Here is a 20,639-nt window from a genome sequence, read left to right as displayed (position 1 = left end):
GGGTGTTAAGTCTTTAACAAGCCTTTGTGGATTTCCTAGATCTCACTGCTCTGTCTCAGTAGAGGAACAAACTGTGGAGCCAGTGTGCCGCTTCAGGAAGCATGAAAAACTTTTTGCACACCCAGATGTTAGGAATGCCCAAATTCTGCCTAGATTCAGAAAGTGCTTAGACAAATTCTGCACTACTAAACAGAAAATACCATCTCTAGCTCAGAAAGTCCTTCAATTGTTAATTGCCAAAATCAGGTATAGTGTTAGAGAAGTAGTGTTACATCCTTGCCCTGTCCTTTTACTCTGTCCTGTGCTCCTTGACCCTATTGATCCTATTGACCACTGAGGGAGACAGGATACTGTGCTAGCTGGACCTTTGGTCTGATCTTTGTATACTTTAAAAATCTTATCTTAAGCTCAGTATCCAAAGTAAGAATACTCTTCTGCTTTGTCCAGTAGAGACTAAGGGTCCCAACAGTTCAGGAGGGCAGACGTCATCTCTCATAAACATCATTAAAAAAAAATTATGGTAGTTACAGGCAAAAAAAGCACAAGGGGTTGTTTCTACCTCTAATGAGGAATGGCTCCATTCAATACAATCTTACCCCAAATTCTTTACTATCAGTAGCAACCAGATCACATTCTGCAACTGGGTTACAGAATTGTTTTCCGCAACAACATCGCATACTATCTTACCTTTTTTTCCCCAGACCACACGACAGACAGCTTCCCCTTCCATTGTCAGGTCAATTCTCTGTCTTCAGAGATTCCTCTCCGCCTTCAGGACACTTAGGACTTCAGGGCATTTCTCAGTGTAATTAAAAGAGCAATATAAGCAGAAGCACTTCCACAGCTTTGTGTATTTTTTACCCTGGTCAGCTCTTCCCAAATCTCCCTTTTTATCAACCTACCAGCATCCTTCTAGAAGGCCTCCACCTCCTTTCAGTTCTACTTTCACTCATTGTTTCTGCTGCCTCAGAAATGAAAATATGAAAACTGTAATTGTAGCTCTCCATAGGATAAGCCTGATGATTGCCTTAAGGACGCTCATTGCCAGGTACATCTCCAAGTCTCCTGAATGTACCACAGAAGGATGTGGCTCCTCCCCAGTGGGCTTAGGGATAAGATTGCCAATTTTCTGGAAGTAGAGCTTGCAAGGGGCACATTTCCCCCAAGGGCCCTTGAAAATGCAGATACTAGTCTTCATGGCTCTGGCCACAGCTTTTATCCCGAAGTGCTATTGCTGTATCTCTGTCACAGGCCTAACCCAGAATATGCAGCTACACACAGAAGATCCAGAGGACTTTATGTTCAAAGATCTATCACTGTTTAATGTTAGGACTTGTTCAAAGACACTGGTCTACAACTGTATTCTCTTGGGGAAATCTCTCCATAGATTTCAAGAGAGAAGGCTGTATTTAGACTATTTCCACTCCAGATATAGAAGGCCTACTCCAAACAGGACATTTTCATTTTCATTTTCATCCAAAGACTATTTTAACAACTGCCGGGGCATGCTGCCTCCTTGATTAACACACACTGTTCCCAGCAGCCCTTTCAAGGAATGTGAAATGTCATTTCTCCATGTATTTCTCCCTTCCCCATCCAGGACCTCTCAGAGTCTCAGCAGGAGGGCTGCTGTTGCCACCACATGCATCTTGGGCGCTAGAGTTTGGAGCTATTTAATACAGGTCGGGGCTACTTAATATAGGTTAGCGCTATGCTGCCTCTCCCACCTTTCTGCTCCTTTCAGCCTCTTTCTCTAGAGATACGATTTCTGTTGTACAAATAACAGGGCTAATTCCACACTAAGTCATTTCACTTGGGAGCCCACATGAGGAAGCTCTGCTTTCAGACTGAATGATTGTATTCATGACACCTGCAGGACCTACCTAGCCTTAACCGTGCCTTACCTGCGCTCCAGTTCAGAAGTGGCATGGTTCTTGTCACTAAAGAAATCATATTTCTGTTCAGTGAAGTACCTTCTTGGTAAGCAACAGAAGGGATCTAATAAGCATGCATACCTTTTCATCTTGGGTGTTTGGATAGCTCTAACTCCCTCTTGCAGGCTTTGATCCTTGTCATCTTGGTGTACCTGTTAACTGAAGGAATTTACATTTTTCATCAGTCCGTTAAGATCCATCAGACCATGAGCTATGTCACTGCCTTGCCAAAGACTGTCTCCATCCACAGTATTATTCAGAAAGGCCACAGAAATGTGTGACATTGTGAAAAACCTGAAGAAGGCTATGCAGACAGCTTTTTTTTTTTTTTTTCAAACACAGGACCCATGCTGTATTGCAATTGAGAATACTTAATTTGTTTCTTGTCACAAGGCCATGGACTACATTTTGAAGATTAAAAACCAAAAGGTTACTAACCATTAACTGGGTTAATGAGATGTGTAATCCACACAAACAGCTCTTCCCGCTTTCGCTGTGCCCTGTACTTCAGTTAACGAGCCCACGGGCCACGGGAACCAAGCACGAGGCAGCATGCTCTGATGCACGCAGCTGCAGCAGCCGTGCATGGGGGCACTCAAACCAGAGGCTCCCCCCGAGAACGTGGGGACAAAGTGGCTCCAGGCTCGGGGGGGGGGGGGGTCACTTACAGTTTACGTACTTTTTTTTAACCTAAGCGAAGCAAACTCACCTCAAGTTCTTGATAGTTTATCACTTTATCTAGACTTTAAGGAGTCATTCCATACAAAGCCAAGCTACAGAACTTACCATTCCCAGACTATAGGACTTCAGAGGAGACCTGTAAGGTAAGTAAAGTCAACAGCCAAGGGACTGAAAACTGGCAACCAGTTCAGTAACTATTAGCCTGGAAGATAACCACTGACACTGCTCAGGGATTACTCTCATAAATGTAGTATTAGCTAACTTTTCAGAACAGAGCAAGAACTAATATTCCCTATCTTTTCATAGCAAGGAGAGAAACTACCAGAAACAGAAATACTGCTAATTTGTTTTTCCTAATCTGTTTCTCTTCACCTATTACAATCAGTGGAAGTTCACAAGCAAGGAACAAACAGTAAGTACTTTTACAAAAAAAAAAAGTCTGTGTTTAATGGTGTAAATAACTTTTCTGCACGTCCAGAAGTTCCCCTTCTTATTATGCCTCTGTGGGTCTTGCACAATTCAACCTTCTTTAACCTAAAGGGAGAACTGTGCTTCATATATTGCAAAATCTAACCGAGAACATCCTCCATGTTTTTATAGACAGCTTTTTTTTTTTTTCCCTCCCTTTGTAAAACGTCTCTTGTAGATCACAGATGAGTACAAAATTCTTGCATCCCTGCCATGTTGTAATATGGGTATTAGGCCTCTTTAGTCTAGTTTCAAGAGCAATAAATTGATCCTGATTTTTGGCTTTAGGGACTGCCATTGGGAGGAAGATGATATGCAAGAAGCGAAGAGCAGTAAAGGACTTGGACAGAAGGGAAAGAAAAGGAATTGATTCTAGGATGTCATCAACGTTTACAGGGGTTTTGGTACCATCAGAAGTGCACTGTTTGCACTCCTGGTGCCAGGAGCTTGGCTAATGAAGAAACCTGTCTTCAGACAGGTTAGTGTAGAGGTCTCCTCCTCCCTCCTTCCCATCAGCCACTGTCTCAGTACATAAAAGGGTATTCCATACATAAACTGGCTGGTGCTATAATCCCACTGATTTGGCAAAAGAGCCTTTTGAAATCAAAACACACACAAGTGCACTGATAGACATGGCTGGAAAACAAGCATTTCATTCCTAAAGCGTTAAGTGTTGTAAGTTTCAGATTTACCTTTGCTCCTAGGTCAGAACTTGCGTCTTCCATAGTTCAGTTGAATTGCATAATCTTTTGCTAAGAAACCAGCCCAGGCAAAATATGTTTGGGGAAACATGAATTTGTTTATGCACACATATTGACTAAGGTAAACTATAAGTTAAAACACTACCAACTGTCCTTTGGTTCTACTTTAGAAATCATTGTCAGGTTCATTTCCTTTGAACATACTGAAGTTTATCCAATTAGATCAGGGCAGGTAATACAGAAACCAAATGCGTCCACATGGCACCTCTCAGTGGGAATTCTGTTTGTGCTATCACTGAAAAAACCCTCAACCCCTACAGATATGATCAAGTGTACCTAAATAAAAAGTAAAATAAAACATTTTTAATGTTTGTAAGTATATAACATTGAAGTTGTCTAAGTTTAGAGATAAGGGGGGCCTATAAAGATCCATGTTTATTCTGTAAAAGCATAGTAAACCCAAAAATTCAAATATTTTATTTACTTCACCTAAAAAACAAGCAACCCATAAGTAAGATATACATAGGCTTCTCAGATTTGTCCCTAATAAATTTTTTTAAAGATTTATACAATTTCTACAGAAACATACAGTGTATCAAAATCTGCATAAATCAAATTTATAAAATATGTAGAAATGCATAGTGATATTATCATCAACTTACAAAGCAAGAATATGGGAATTATTTTTTCCAAGCAGGCTATAGTAGGAAAAAGTCATAGCAACAGCTTCTTATGATCTCATGTCTTGTAAGGTTTTCAGTCACACATACAGATTCATATTCACATACAGCATCAGCTTTTAATGAATTGCACAAAATACCCATTTAAAATGCACACCCGCACAATTTATGTGCCACCTTTCTCTTATGCATAGTAATATGATTAAATTAATCTACCCAACACAAAAATGGAGTCAGTTTTCATACACACAAGGAACAAGTACCAACACACACCCTTATTTTCCTTTTTCCAGTTTCTTCCTCCTTTATTTTCTATTTTCCATACCTCGTAAAGGATAGATGAGAAGTTTAAAGAAACTAGGAAAGATCCCAAATCAATATATCAGTGCAGACAGCCCTATAGAGATCAAACTCTGTCACCAGATATGATACATAACCCTTTGTTAAAGTCAATGAAAGCTGCATGCAATGCTATTCTAGATTTCAGGGGAATATTCAGTCATATTTAATAGTGTGACATGTTATAGACATAACTCATTAAATCAGTACACTCTGATGTCATCAATATTTAACAGTCACAAAATCTTGAATAAGAAAGTGAGGATACGTCATTTCTCCTCCACCTCTGTTCATTCAGAGTAAATATTTATACCCTTACAGGAGTTCCCACTACAAACTCCCATTCAAAACATTTTTAGCAACTGCTTCACATTCTGCTTTGCACACTATAGCACCAAGAGGTTGTATTTTGTGTTTATAATCCTTCAGGAAAAGTTTTCAGTGAAAAAAAAAAAAAACACGAACAGATGTGGTTTCAGGATTCCCTCATATCAAGTCTAAATCTGGAATCCAAACTAATTTACAGATGACCTTTTAAAGAAGTATGCACATGTGTTAATGAGCTGTGTTTTCTTTTTTTTCCAATTAAAAGTTTCAGTTCACCTCTAAGTGAATTCCATTTAAAACAACTCCATAAATGAAGAATTGGATTCTTTCTAAGTTTCATATAATTCTGCAGCTTTTTTTTTTTTTTAAATATGTAAGGCATGATATAAACAAGTAAGTTAGTGCTTGTAAATTTTTAACTGGAATTGTGAGGGTGCTTAATTTCATCAAAATGTATCACATTGTGCTACACTTTACACTAGGCTCTTCCTTGCACTCTATAGAAAGCATGTAATTGCTTCAGCATTGTTAAATATACCAAATACAAGGAACAGATTGTGGGACAACATCCCTAATTTTGGTTTCTAATGAAGTTGGAGCATCTGCAGCCAAGGGGCACATCGAGAATTTCTGGGAGATCTCACAGCACATTTTTCTGTAGTCTGCACTTTGACTCACCAATATGCAGTAAGTACCGTAGCCAATCTGCCAACAGAAATTGCTCTTCGGTAACTATTGTACAGCTGATCCCTACCATGGTCATAGCTCAGAAAAATCCACTGTCTAATTTCCAACAAATGCCATTCTTGTAAAATAGAGAAATGAAAGAGGCACTAAATATGTTGAAATTCACCTTCCAGAAAAGCAGCATGACTGTGAGAGAAGGCCACCCTGGCTAATAACCTGTGGCAGTGCTTAGAAAGATGTAAAATTAAATAAAAGTATACAATAGGTTGATAATCACCAAGTTCTATGAAAGTCTGGTTACTCCAACCTTTTCAAGTGTGTGTAAAAAAACTGCCTTCAGACCCCTGAGTGTAATCCCAAAGAAGACGGCAATGCTTTTAACTATGTTCCTATGAAACATAGCTAACAGCACATTAATTTACCAACGTCTTAAAACAAAAAGATGTAAACATCTACAGAGTTTAAGGTAAAGCAGTTTTGTAAACATTAACTGCAGATGATAATGTTATTGTAATAATCACAGTTCATCTATGTCCTTCATCCAAGTCAGGAGGCTCGCAGCTTTACAAAGTTAATAGTTGCAGCAGTTTTCAGGCTATTTTCAGTCCTGTACAAATTAATGTGTCAGTAGGTAGGTTTTTGTTTGTCTACACACTAAGAATGTTGTTCATTTCCCATTTTTGCGTTGCTTTACTGGAGTCACACTCTGAAATAAAGACTTGATGTAGGACCTCTGAACGATCCAAGCACTTCCCTGATGGAACATGAGTAAATCTGTGCAGATTCTGGAAAACAAAACCACCAGGAACATACATATATATATATATATCTTCTTCACAACTTTAATATACCTATTTACTGTTACAGAAACAGTTTTCAGGGTCCCTGTGGAAAGGTCAGTTCTGTACTCATTATATTACTTGTTAAACCTAGATTTTCACATCCTTCATATTACAAAATGTTTGATATATTTATTCACTTGAAATGTCTCACATTTCTCTACGGAAAACACACTGCTAAGAAAATAAGCCAAACTGTCTGAAATGCTTCCAGCAGTGTCATCCATCCTGTAACAAAAAAAGAAAATTTACTCTGGAGGACAGCTCTGTGAGAACTGCCTTTATTGCGCAGGTCCTCCTTTGGTTAGCCCTCACATAAAGTATCAGCAACAACATTAGCTGCACTGGAAAAAGCAGTAATTTCGCTTTGTTTCACTGGTAGCAGGAAGAAGAAGCTAAAAAAAAAAAAGGGTAGGAGAGCAAGCCTGGCCTGCAGAACAGGAGGAGACCGCCTGAGAACTTGCAGACCTATTGTGTCTAGCACATTCAGGCTGGGACTCGCAGATTTGGCTCCTGCCACACACCCCTCGCTGCAGCGCCGGCATCTCCCACGTTTGCAGAGCAGCCTGTGACTTCTCCTCTGCCTGGTGATCCCACGCGCGGACGCAGCCCAAGTTGGCTGCCCAGCGGCGTCTCGCGGGAGAGCAGCAGGGCAGAGGCAAGGCTGCAGCATGGTCCCGTGGCCCCGTGCTCCCGTAGAAGACGGGCGCTCCCCAGATCACCGCTGAGCGCCGTGCGGCCTCCCCATTGCCCCCACATGCACGTGCACGTCCAAACTCTGGTTCGGCTCGAAACACACCCCCACCACGTGGCCGGGCATGTTTTGGAGAGGTAAACAGATGTCTGGCCAAAGGCAATAACCTGGCAAGACCGGCCGCGCTCCGGCTGTTTGTGTGCTGTCACTGAAGCCCTACTACTACACGCCACGGCAGGAGCTCAGATGTTAACGCTCACCAGATCGGCTTACGAATGCTTGCTCCATAAACAACTAACCATCCCGATAAAATCTCCTGGCAGCTTTCGTTTACGCTAGGCCACAACATTTTTCAGCAGTTCATAAGCATTTTCATTCCTTACACCCTTTCATTAAAAGAAACGGTCGTACCCTCTGCACTGCGCTGTACAGAGTGCCAAATTTCTATCTGCTTGGTTACAACACACCCTCGGTGGTCCTTTTGCTCTCACTCTCCTCCTTTTTTTTCTTTTTGGAAACCAATCACTGCTTTATTCTACAGCCTAGGCTGTGCCTACTGGGTTTCCTTATAACTTGTGGCAATAAGCAAACAATTACACAACATGGTACCACTGCAGAGGAAACGGATCTTCTTGCACAAAAGAAATGCTCAGAGAAGAGCCAAGTAACATGCTGTGACAAACTAGAATGGCTGCAGAAAAAACAAGTGCTATATATTATTCTGATATTAAAGGAGGAGTCAGCAGACACTGAAACACTGCTTACTGACTTTTAAATTTTGTATTTAAAGATTTTTGTCTGTCTGAGCAGCACAAGAAAGCTGAGTGGAAACAACATCCTGCTGGTCGAAATATCACAGCTGTATGCAAGTATCACAAAAGGTGGGGGGGAAACAAATGGGTTTCCCTGCACTCAACAATGCCTGCGTCCTTTAGAGAAAGACAGCTCAGGTAACCAGCTAATGAACTAATAACATATCCTAGAGAGAATGAAGGAAAAAATCCCCAACAGAGAAGAGATCTTCTTAGACACAAGACCAAGTTATAGGTGGATGTATCCAAGCATAACATCATCCTTAGACTATCCTACTTTTTAGGGAGAATCAAAAATAGAGACATTAAGTCTAGTTCTTACTAAACAGACTGTAACAACCTTACACGTATATCAGCCAACACTCCAAGTCCTTATTACAAATTCATAGATCTTGCAATAGCATTATAATGGCCCCACACCCATAATTCACAACAGAGCATATTTTCTTAGCGAATGGCTAATGAACAGGAAAAAAAAAAATCAAATAAGGCAAAGACAACACAGAAAGGCAAACGAAAAGTAACGCTCTGCTTTCCTATTCCTATGTAAGACTTAAAACTTTATCTTCCATCTTTAAAAAAAGAGTAGCACTTCAATCTAGACATCCCAAAATTAGACGTAATGCTGTTCCTAACTGCTAAAAGCACATTAGCTTTTAAGTTATCTTCTCACAGCACCCATTTTACAGAGAACTTTCTCGATAGCAAGCGTACCAGCAGAGAGGTTAATGGCACAAAAAGCTTTTACAAACTCCGTCACTGGAAGTGGACATCCTCTTTGCTTCCTCTGAGACAAGTGGCAACTCCTGTCATACCTGTGGCTGCACGTGTAGCCTCACAAAATTTTCTTTGAAAATTTTTGCTACAGAATATCAGAAGCACCAATAAAAGCATCCTTCCCTAGTGGAAGCTTTTCCAGCAAGCAGGGATTTCCAAGAACGTGCCATTAACAGTCTACTCTATTTAGTTCAGTCCTACTGACATACCCTTGTCATAGATCTCTATTGTCAGATGCGTGTAGAACAATAATACTAAAAAAAGTGCAACAAAACAGGATGCAAATAGAAATTTTTTTTCCCTATGTATCTGTTACATACCTTGAAGTATTGCCAATCCTTGTATTCATTCAGGTTACAGTGAGTAATCATAATTTTGGATCCATCTGGTCCTTTAGTTAAGCACTGATCATACTGCATGAGTTGATTAGCTTCGTTGATTCGGAAAAGCTAACAGAGAGATGACGACATCTTTTTAACAGTTGACTTCATACAGTAACAGATTTTAGAAACACTGAAAATATCAGAGAAATTCCATCATTCAGAATATCCTCTGGTGCTATTACATCTAGCTTTAAGGGAGACTCCTTATTTTAGATAATACAAGGCATTATATTCTTACCATCAGACTCTCAATTTTATGGATGACTTTCCATTTGGATTTAGAAAGCTAAACAACTTACCAAGCAAGACAAAAATGGTAAAGTTAGAGAGATCCCTATTTGGGAGACTTCCAGAAGCGTTTGATGAAAAGTCTTTGTATGATTTGACAGCTAAATAACCCACTGCCTTTCTAAAGCTCTGGTAGCAACAAGTCTTTTGCCCTGGCCAGTATTTTCATCTGAAGACAGTAAAACTTTGATGCTTTATACATGGAGGAATTCAAACTAATACATGCAAATACAAACAGATTATTTAGCTACTTCTTATGAAATAATTGTCACAGTTTTTTTTGAGGTAACATACACAGAAAATATATTTTAGTGGATGTTTGCTTAAAATCAAAGAGGCATTTCCAGAGGCTATCCAACTAAGAATTAACTAAACAGGATTTTTTCCACAGCATCACCCTGTATGTGGTTTCAGGACTGTCATGGCGAGATCTGCCTGCATGAGGACAATTTCCTTATTAAGCAATTTTTATTTTGGTTCAAGTCTACATCAGCATGAGTAAGGACTTTAAATGCTGAAGAGTTATCCAACTCAAAAAGGAGACATAAATACAGAAGAGCCTGTTTGCCTACACACATGGTAGTGTGGACAGGGTTGTGAAGATTTAGGACAAACAGGACAGCAAATAGTAGATTGCAACTATCTACTAGTAATTAAGTTTTGCCAATTAATTTGTAAATGAAGCAAAGACAAATTTATATTCCATTTCTCATCTCCTCTGGTAGAAGGTGAGTTACTGGACAACAGTATTTTACACTTCCATTACAGCAAAATAACTCTGGGAAATAACTGAGCCACAGTAAGTGGGCTATTTCCTGAAGGATTAATTATTAAGTGAGGATAAATGATGAATCATCAGTGATGGTAAGAGCTGCAGTTACACTAAAGCAGTGATATGGTTGATTTAAAAAACAGTTCTTGCTTCCTCACATACTCACCTCTCTGAAAAAAAGATTAGGAATTTATTTCTTCAAGTTTGTACAGTTTGTGTTTGAAACGATACTTTCAGATTCCTGTATTTTAGGAACGCCAGTATGCTTAAGGAAAATCCTTAAATCCTGACACTTTTGCAGGTGGCACATAATTTATTTTATGCACAACTTTAACAGAGAAATGCCTTCATTGCCTTTCACTGTAAACAACTCTCTTTCAAACTTTCCTCAGAGCTACTTACCTGATTTCCTCCCATTCTGTGACATGGCCCAAGTTCAACAAAGCCGCCATTGGTGTGCCCCATGCTATCGATACAGTAAGATGTTTCAAAGCCTCTAATCTGGAAAAAAAGGGTTTTCATTTTAAGTTGGTCTCTAGGAAAAACAAGGGCAAAGAAATTTAGAAATTTCCACTTATCCAAACCAGAAACATGCATCTGCCAGATGGATATCTGAGGCAAGACTGTATAAGAAATTTAAATAAAGATGCTCACTTTTCTGGGAGACAGAGCTACCCGTACTAATTTGAGGGCTCTTATAAGTTAATAAGCACACTGATAGAGCTGCAGTTTAAAAGCTCAGTTCCAAACTAATGACGTCAAAGAGCAGCACTTTCAAGTATTTTAATTTATTCAATCTCCTACTGAAGTGTGTTCAAGTCTCCCAGACCTTCATAAATGAGATGAAGTAGGAGCTCTGTTAGGTTGTTCTTGTCTTGTGGAAGATGTGAGGAGATAAACCTGATATAGAACTAGATCTAAAAGTCTATATTATATATAATATGGAAACTTCAACCTTATGTCACTGAAAACCCACTTCCCCAGCATTTATCATCAATATGAAGCTGTTACAAACAGCAGTTACTGATGAAACTGCAACAAGTCACAATCCACTGACCAGTTGCTCAGAAATACATTCTTCTAAGGATAAAGAATAAAAATCCTGCCAGAAGGAATGCCTTAACTGCTGATTAGCCCACTCTCCCCTTATAATGATCAACAAAAAGCTATAAAAAGACTTTATGATACATATAATATTCTTGCCAAACCTATTTTCCTTGCAGGAGCTTCTTTCTCCTTCCTGACTATAGAAGGAAATCTAGAGGACCACGCTTAGATTAGAGACCTGACTTTCAGACAGAGGGTTAGGGGAGATGAACTGCACACTTTCATGCCTGGCAGTTTAGAAATGCAATTAGTGCAGTGTTACCAATATATGGAAAAAATAATCATTTTCAGAGTACAATAACTGGCAGCCCAGGAGGAGCTGAAGAAAACTTTAGAGAAGTCCCTGAACTTCATTCTTCACGTTGCTTCACCAGAGCCCCCAGAGCTGTTCACTTTTCTCAGGAATGATTTCCCATAAGGTGTCCGCTATTATTTTCTTCTCTTCAGAAACTATCAGCTTACGGAAGAGAAATATGTAATACACCTTTCTAACCCTTACGTGGATTTAACAGCAGGTCTAAGGTTAATGTACTAACCTGATGCTTTGTGCTAGCTTTTAGATAAGAAATAAAGGTGGCATTGTTCACCTGGTCCCTCAGATACAAGACTATTTGTATCCCCTTCCACCAGGCACCTACTCTATATCACTGACTCCTCAGAGAAGTTAAAAATGGCATTCAGAGTTATAGGAATATACATAAATATGCAAGGGTCTGTACTTTCTAGTGCTCCTTTGAAGATACAAAAACTCCATCTGTTTTCGATGATCTATTCTCTTAAGTTTTCAAAGAAAAAGATTATCACCTATTAATCTCTGCTAGCATTCCTATCCACCTAGGATTCTCACTTTTCAAAACAAACAAACAAACAAAAAAACCCCAAAAATAATTTTGAAAAAAGAGCTCTAGACATCACTGAAGATGGGTACACAGATAAAAAAACTTCAAGGAAATATGTAGCTAATTTTAAAAAAAAAAATCACCTTAAAATACCATTTTTTGTTCTGTATGAATACTGGTTACAGCTCTACATCTCTCTGCCTCGTATCACTCACGTTCATATAGCATTAGTCAAAGAGCCTGTTTGCAGATTCCAATCAAATAACAATTGCTTCTTTTTGAATTCCCAACTTTAAAATAAACACTCCTAAAATAAATATAGGTTATATGCTTTACATACCTCTCCCCATTCCACATTTTTAGGCGGTAAGGGATAATGTGATGTTATATCATACGCTATTTCTTCCATGAACCACTTAAAACTTTTGCAGTTGTGATCCTCACGGAATTTTTTCAGCTCAGAGATATCTCCGTACGGAAGTGCTTTTGTCTCCGGCCGACTGGCATAAAAATAATCTTTATATTCATCCCACCACACTTCTACAACTCTGACATAGTTCTGTGAAGAACAACAACATTGTTGCTACCTCAAAGCTCACACAACAGGTTAGATAATAACAGCACGTTAATTCTACAAATATAAGGATTTTTCTTCTAAAAATGCTAGCGTGAAATTATTTCATAGCAATAATAATTTGCCATCGTCAGCTGAGTATGCAAGACACAGAAATACTATTCTCAGATGACAGTCTGGAGTTGAAGCCAGCAAAATAAATTGTCTTAATGAGAGTATGAAGCATTTTTCTAAGCTTAGAGAATCTCTGGAAAAGGAAAAAAAAAAAGATTCTTCAGTTATGGGTGCAGTCATTGGCTATATAGCAGAGGTGTAATTGAGAGTTTGTATTCATCTGTAATACTAACACAGAGAATGACACACATTAGTCCACAAAGAGTGAAAGATTTAAGTCTTAAACCGGTCAGCTAATGAAACATCAAGGAGATTTTATCTCCTTATATATCTTGAAGTACTTTATTGCTGCTTGAAGGAAGGAAAAAACGGAATCGCTCATTTGGTGAACAAGCCTCTCCATCATATCTTTCCACTCAGATTCTTTGATGGCCCTTATCTCTACATTACCTGTACACATGCCAGATGCATATTGTGTTTCATACAGTTCTTCCAGCATTAATGACGTGGCGTTAAAACAAAGCTTTAACAGATCTGACTAATGGCACAAATTATTATGTGATTTACTTTAAACCACTCCCAGCACAAATTGAACAAAGCTATAAGAAAAGCACATCTACAATGTGAATAGGAGTGCGATCAAATAGGGTGAAAGCTATCCCTGGGTACTGCCTTGTACAGAGAAGCTCCTTAAAATTTAGGAATGATCAGCAGGGTTTGTTCTATGCAACAAGGAGATGAGCAGACTCATGTAAGGCGTTTGGATATGCAGCAAATACCTTTGATTAGATTTTTCAGATTAGTGAAATGGTTTTACAGTTTCACATAAGATAAACGGCTGTTGCTTGCCAGCAGCAAAAAATTGAAGCTAACATTTATTTATCTTGCCTCCCATTGCTCTTTTCTCTGTCTCTGTTCCCACCTATGCATCTCTTCCCCTCTCTTACACTGGTCCTAGTGCTTGTTTGCTCAAAACGTAAATCAATTCACCTCACTAATTTAGGACAAATGTTTTGTGTTGTTTGTTGGGTTTTTTTCTGCTTTTTTTTTTTTGTGCCAGGTTAGTTTTCTGCCATTGTAGTGAGCTTGGCTGGGGCATTCCCCTTTCAACAAAACTGAGCTGTTAGCTTGGCTTAAGCCGTTATCTGTAACTGTACCAGTAGTCATCATCACAGGTAACTTTTAGGAAGACAGCTCTGGGACTGGAATTTATATAGAACTAGGTCTGTAGAAATGAGATTTGTGATTGCCAAAACACTGCACTAGAGGAGACTTAAACTAGACAATAGGCAACCTCAAAAGGACGGTTGTCTCCCTGCCTCTGGGTGGAAACCTATACGAGAATGGGGTTCACAAGCTGCAGTGGGTTTCCTCAATTCAATTTATCTCTTCAGATATGGACAGCCGGCTCACTCAAGGTGACGATGTCTACTTTTAGTCTCATAGCTTGAGCAATATTTCTCAACTTGCAAGGTGCCTGAGGGGTTACAAACCTTTACAACAAAATGCAGAGTACCCTATTTTCCAAAGTGCCCTTCACTGCTTCTTAATTAACTGAAACAAATGCAGCAGTAAAGGTCTGAGAGACACTAGCTTACTGCATTCACTCGGTCAGGGAGATCTTGGGATCATGTTCTACTTAGTCAAAGGCAGCTTTTAAACCCCCTGGTCACCATCTTCCAGGAGCGTGTTGTAGTTAGGCACTTCAGATGGGCACAGTGCAGGAAAGACTGGGGGGATGAGAGAATAAGTAAGAGGAAATATGATTTGTACCTCAAAGGTGGGGAGGGCTGGAGAAGGAAGAAGGGTTCCAGGAGTCTCTGCTCTTATTAATGGTGGGATCAGCACCAAGAAATCCCTGCCATGTGGATGAGCATCTTAGCTTTTTACACTAATTAGCCTTAGATGAAATGTTTTTTTAAAATGCTACTGACAATTTAATTAGTTAAAATTAAACCTGTTGTTTAAAATCAAAACACTTTCAAGGTTGCAGCAAAGCAGTACCTTTAACGTAGGAGAGGAGCCAACGTACACAGGGGGTGGATTTCCTTGCCAACCTTGGAGACGATAGATGTGTCCAACACGAGAACAAGGAACAAACAACAGTTTCCCTCCACACTGCCAGATCTACATGTTCAAACAAAGATGCAGATATTAATAGGCATGCATAGGAATTTAAGGACAAATACCTAATAAACTATGAAAGTGGTGTGAACTACCTTTCTTATTACACTGTGTGATACACTGAAGTATTTTTCCTTTGGTGTGAACATGAACATAATACGGGCCTGAAATGAAAGGCTGCATTCACTACATCTTCAAATCTACCATGAGATTACTTAACTAAAGTATTACTTTTAAAACAAGTTTGCAATCTCCTTCCATTGCCATTTTAACATGACAGTAACAAATGAGTGCACAAAATCCAGAATTGGCTCATTTGATAACTACAAGATTAATAATATTTTTATTTTATTAATATTTAATTTTATTAAGCTATTCATATACCATCATAAAGGTGGGTTTTAGTTAGATGCCTACCACATGCTAAGTTTTTCCTAATAAAGACTAGGAGGGGACAATGATATCTTTGGTAACTCAGCGCTCCACCTAAGTACAAATAGATTAATGATATTAGTTAAGGAAGAAGCCTACGGAAAAACAGTTTCAAATGCTATTTTGGGCCAGAGAATCAAAAGCTGCCCCAAACGCTTTGGCTGCCTTAACTGGGGATTTGGTTAATAACACAAAATCCATTTACTCATCAACATTATCTGCGAAACTGAAAACAAAGAACAGGTAAATTGCCATCCTGAAAGGCCCACTCTCCACACGTCTTTGGATAATCCATCTATTAATGGGGAAAAGGTATCTTAAATAATTTGTAATTTAGTTGTTCATAGTTTTGATGAGTTTGAACATGGTATCAAATCCAAATTCAAGATCGCTTCGGGGATATTCCATATTAGACTGAATTCCAAATTAGAAGTATATGATTTATCATTATTGGGAAAGATAGCTAGAATATTTTACTTCCTTCATGTCATGTGTTTTATTATCGTATTACTTTTCTTACACAGTTTCATCAAAATAAACCACTAAGAAATTCTAATATACAAAGCCATTTTACTAGCTATCCAGGAGCCAGCACGCAACACCGATAGAAGCGTTATTTAGTTTTGAAGACTCATTTTGATCTATGTTAAACCAATCTGGAGTCTCTATACAATCAACAACTAAAGCCTACTTGAGTTATGAACTACCCTGTGCAACTTTAGTCATGGTTTAAATTGAAGCAAGATGGAGAATTAGGGGAATAAGGACCCTGTATGTACAACATCCTCAATAACTGCCTTCTATATGTGAATTTACAGCTGAGGAAGTACCCTCAGATCTTTCCTCAAAATCATTAACAGCAAGGTTGGCTGGGGAGCTCCGAATGTACTTTCGGTAAAATTCAGCTATGATTTCATAGATCACTGCTGAGGATGCAGTTGCACTGCTGAGTTGCAAGAGGCTGATGCTTATTATCTTGTATTTCCTGCTAACTGAAGACCATGTCTAGGATTGAAAATATAACCTTCTACAGTGATTATGGATCATGCAGTTACAATGTTTCAATTTTGAAGATCTTAATTTTTGTAAAGAAATTCTCAATTTGGAAGAGTCTATGAGATCATTTTTCACCCCTAAAATGCTGAGGAGGAAGAAATTAGATACATCATTGCATTTCTATATACTTTACATGTATCTGTGCACGAACTGCGTGCTTGTTTTTCTCTAGAATCACTTTCATTAGAAACAACATTTTCCTATCAACACCATAAGAGAACTTGGGGTTTTTTTTTCAGTAAATAAAACAGATTTTCTGTAAAATTTTCAGTACAGTTTCAGATGAGATATTTAGGTGCGAGTGTAACCCTAAATGGTAAAAAATCTAGGCTTCTCAGCATTCAGCTCCCACAGCCCTAGGCTAGCTCTCCGAATACTTCTGGCAAAAAATCCACAAGGAAACACTTAGGAAATATGTCTGCCACACTCCACGCAACCAAACCCATTGGGCTTCTTGAGGCAAAGGTAGTGCAAATCAGAGATAAGTCCACCTGGATTCCAAACAGAAATATTTACAGAAGATCTACTAAACCCAATAAGCTTTTAATTTTCTGTGTTACCTTGTAAGAAATTTCAAAATTTTCACCACCCCAAATCTGAAGACCTGGGTCATAGAGACCCAGTTCAAAGAAGAAATCGCGTTCAATGGCAAACAAGCCACCAGCCATTGCAGGGGACCTGAAAGAAGAACACAATGTAATACCTCTTGCCAAAAGGATATAACAACACTCAGAAAAAAAGCATTAAGGGAGCAGCTCACTGTTAACATATAATAAAGATTAGAAGAATAGCAATACATTTAAAAATCATAAAGCTTTGTCATAAGCTTCCAGTGATTTTCTGAGATCACATTTGTATTATTTTAGGGGGAATCAAATTTTTATTATATTTATTTTAAATTATACAAAATCTTGGTCTGAATTATCCATTCAGCCAGTCAGCCACCCAACCTGCATCTATAACTACACTTCTATTTAAAAAAAAAAAAAATGTAAGAATCGGTGTGGCAAGACTTTTGTCACTTGACGCACATTCAAGTTGCCGAGGTAAGAGACGAGAGTGCAGAGCAGAATTAAGTTTGGGTTCTGAACAGCTGCCACATTGACACTCATTGCCTATTATGCCAGTGGAGCGTTCCCAGCTAAAAGATACCCTTCTGTCTTTCCCTTCTGGCTCCTTCTCTACCACTGTCATATGAGATGCTTTGTATTATCCTCAGTGAAATTTTTAAGAGGGCCTGGATCAAGTTGCACACAGTTTAAATTTAGTTCAGTTTTTTTAAAAAAATGGCTCTGTGAAGCCCTCCTATGTATGCCAAGGTTCAACGAACAAGTTTTAACGTGTCAAAAAAAAGCTGCGGTTTGGATTAGAACATTTCTTCTGGAATGGTTCTGACCAGACTTCTTGGGCAGTTTGCTTATGCTGAAACAGAGCACAGAATACATTGAGCCATTTTCAGCGCATGTAGCAAGCATTTTCCACCTGAGGAGCAACAAGTATATAAAAACCCCTAATGGATAAAAACTGGATTCCCCACTGAGTGGTCAATTTTAAAAAGTTTGTAAGGAAAAAGTGAATTCTCTTTGGCCCTTGAGATGATCTGCAGCACTGAAAGGAAGAGGATCCAAGTGTCCAGATCACTCTAAGTAAAACACAAGTGAAACATTAACTCATGGCCAGATTACCGAGAGACAGGTCGCTTCTAATACTACTTATTCTTTTGAGTTCATTAGACTTTTAACTTAGTGGTGCTCCTTTTAATAGTAAGGATCATGCGTTTTCCTTCTGAACATAAATGTATTGAGGAGAATTGTTTCAAATAAAAAGTAACCTGCAGGGTTAGCATGTATTCCCTGTGAAATCAGCATGGCTGGCGTAGAAGAATAACAAAAGTAATAAAGCTGATGCATCTACCAACCCAGTTAAGTGCAACTGGTATCTGTTTAGCTGCTCTCTAAATCCCTGATCAGACGCTAAGAGCTTTTTCTAAATGCCTTTTTCTACTTGTCTGCTTACTGTATTTTCTTCTGACACTGCTGCTGCATCAGAGGGCTTCAAAGATTAGGAAGCCAGTGAACGCAGCAGGGAGAAGCATGCTGCACAGCATGCTGCCCTGTGGCTTTTCTGTATTTTTGCTTTTCCTGCACGCCATAAAGGCCGGGCAAGTGCATTGGCCTCAAATGCCGAAGTTTCAGTCTTGGCCCCTAATACGCTGTTAAGCGTGCTAAAGAACACAGTAAAACCCACATGAGCTCAGTAGTTTATTTTACAAGATATGAAGAGGTATGTTTTATTTTTGGAAGAAGAACTCAGCCCTGAGGCAATTCTCATGCTACAAAAAGTTTGTTTCTGTGCTTCAAGCTGTGGAGTTTTCTGTTTTGTTTCTAGACTAGGTAATCCTGGCTACGATTTCAGCAAAACCATTAATCGGTCTTACTTGCCTTGGTATTGCTGCAACAAAACGCATACGGCCTGTGCATAACAGATGTAAGGAATGTCTCTTTTTAGACAAAGCATTGTAACTATCAAAGTATTATTAAACATAAGGTCATCTTTTAAACTGTTCTGAGAACATGTGTTCTGTGTTTCTGGGAACAGTCTAAAGGATTTTAAGACCTGTTTGGACGGTGAACATGGAATGCAACAGCAACATTTAAAACAGTTTATCCCCCTCTAAGCGAGTACTACAGTTCCAACGTGGACAGCCTTGTCAGAAAACGGTATTATTTATATTGTATACAAAACTGAATAGATCAAAGCTTCATAACTTTCTTGCATGTGTTGCCATTTTAGCAAAGAACAATCATAGGTGAGGACAGAGAATTACCAACGTAAGTTCTTACAATGCTTAAATCATGTATACAAGAAATAGAAGACATCAGGTTCTGAAGACGTAAAGATTGCTTTCAAATGTAGTAACACGATTAGTTAAGTGTGAAGAGGATAGCAATAAAAAACAGAGCAGAACCACAGCCTCCCAGTCTTGAAAAGCAATCCAGAAACCCTAGTTTCTGAGCAAAACTTCAAACACGTATGTGTTGTAAAAGAAAACATACCTCCCCTACAAAGTAAAAGAAAAAGGCTGGACTGGTATGAAAATTATTAGAGTTCTCCCACAAAATAACTTGTTTAAGTTATATACATTAAACAAAAACCTCCAAACATATCTAGAACTTAGAAATGTTCTAGCTGTTATTTTAAATAGCATGCTTCTTTGTCAGATGTGAAGCAAGTGGGAGACATAAGACAAAAAGGATTTTTTTGGATGTACATGCATAATCCATGAGCTCTATGCATGCATCAAGTCATTACAGCAGCCTATAGATTTTATGCATTACCAGCCATTATGAATCCTCACAGCATGCTCATTATTTCAAATCAAATGGTTAACTAAGCACTTTTGTTCCCAACATTATTTTTAAAAAATCCTATACATTTTTAAGGAGCTGAACAGAGCTTTCCCTGGAAAAAAGTCATACAGTATTTTACATTGCCAAATAAAAAGCCATTATTCTAATGTACACCTTATTAACCACATAAGAGCAGGAATGGAGAGGCAGGAGAAGAAAGACAGTGAAGCTTTTTTGAGCAAACAATCAGCTGTAGTGAAATGTCTGATTAAACAAAGCAGCTGGTGTGGTTAGGAATATACGATTTTCAAGCTGAAAGTACATGCAGGTTTTAGCGGATCAATATCAACTTAAGAAAAAAGAAACGGGTAAGTGATTTAGTGATTACCGATACGGTTCAGTTTTTGTCTCTCTGATTTCCTTCTCTCGCTTGGTCAAAGGAACCCTCTTCCATAGCATACTCCAATCCCACGCTCCTCTAGCAAACCCATCTTCGTCACCACCCCCTTGCGGTATAATCTTATAAGTGTTGCCATCTATGACATCTATAAGCGGCACAGTGCATGTGGTTCTGCAGGGTTGTGGACGGTGACAGGGAAGATGCGATTATGCACAAGGACCCGCGTGGTACATTTACACCAACCGTAGTTCATGGGGAAAA

The 20,639-nt window shown here is 38.8% G+C and overlaps 1 protein-coding gene across 2 annotated transcripts in view; it reads right to left on the bottom strand.

Moving 5' to 3' along the window:
* Window positions 1-4,247: 4,247 nt before the first annotated feature.
* The window catches only part of GALNT7 (polypeptide N-acetylgalactosaminyltransferase 7), a 77,827-nt gene continuing 61,435 nt past the window's right edge, over window positions 4,248-20,639 (bottom strand). Inside the window, exons 6-12 of one of the 2 annotated variants that reach the window (XM_068942502.1) lie at window positions 20,367-20,549; window positions 17,189-17,306; window positions 15,021-15,143; window positions 12,669-12,887; window positions 10,785-10,883; window positions 9,260-9,388; window positions 4,248-6,602 (exon numbers count right to left, since the gene is read on the bottom strand). In XM_068942502.1, coding sequence (XP_068798603.1) covers window positions 6,465-6,602; window positions 9,260-9,388; window positions 10,785-10,883; window positions 12,669-12,887; window positions 15,021-15,143; window positions 17,189-17,306; window positions 20,367-20,549 — 1,009 coding nt within the window. In that variant the 3' untranslated portion in view covers window positions 4,248-6,464. The remainder of the gene's footprint in view (window positions 6,603-9,259; window positions 9,389-10,784; window positions 10,884-12,668; window positions 12,888-15,020; window positions 15,144-17,188; window positions 17,307-20,366; window positions 20,550-20,639) is intronic. The other variant, XM_068942503.1, reaches the window with a different exon arrangement.

This window comes from Struthio camelus, chromosome 4 (assembly GCF_040807025.1).
Source record: "Struthio camelus isolate bStrCam1 chromosome 4, bStrCam1.hap1, whole genome shotgun sequence".
Taxonomy (NCBI): Eukaryota; Metazoa; Chordata; class Aves; order Struthioniformes; family Struthionidae; genus Struthio; species Struthio camelus.
The sequence above is the reverse complement of the archived record's forward strand: the minus strand, read 5'-3'. Positions and strand labels throughout refer to the sequence as shown.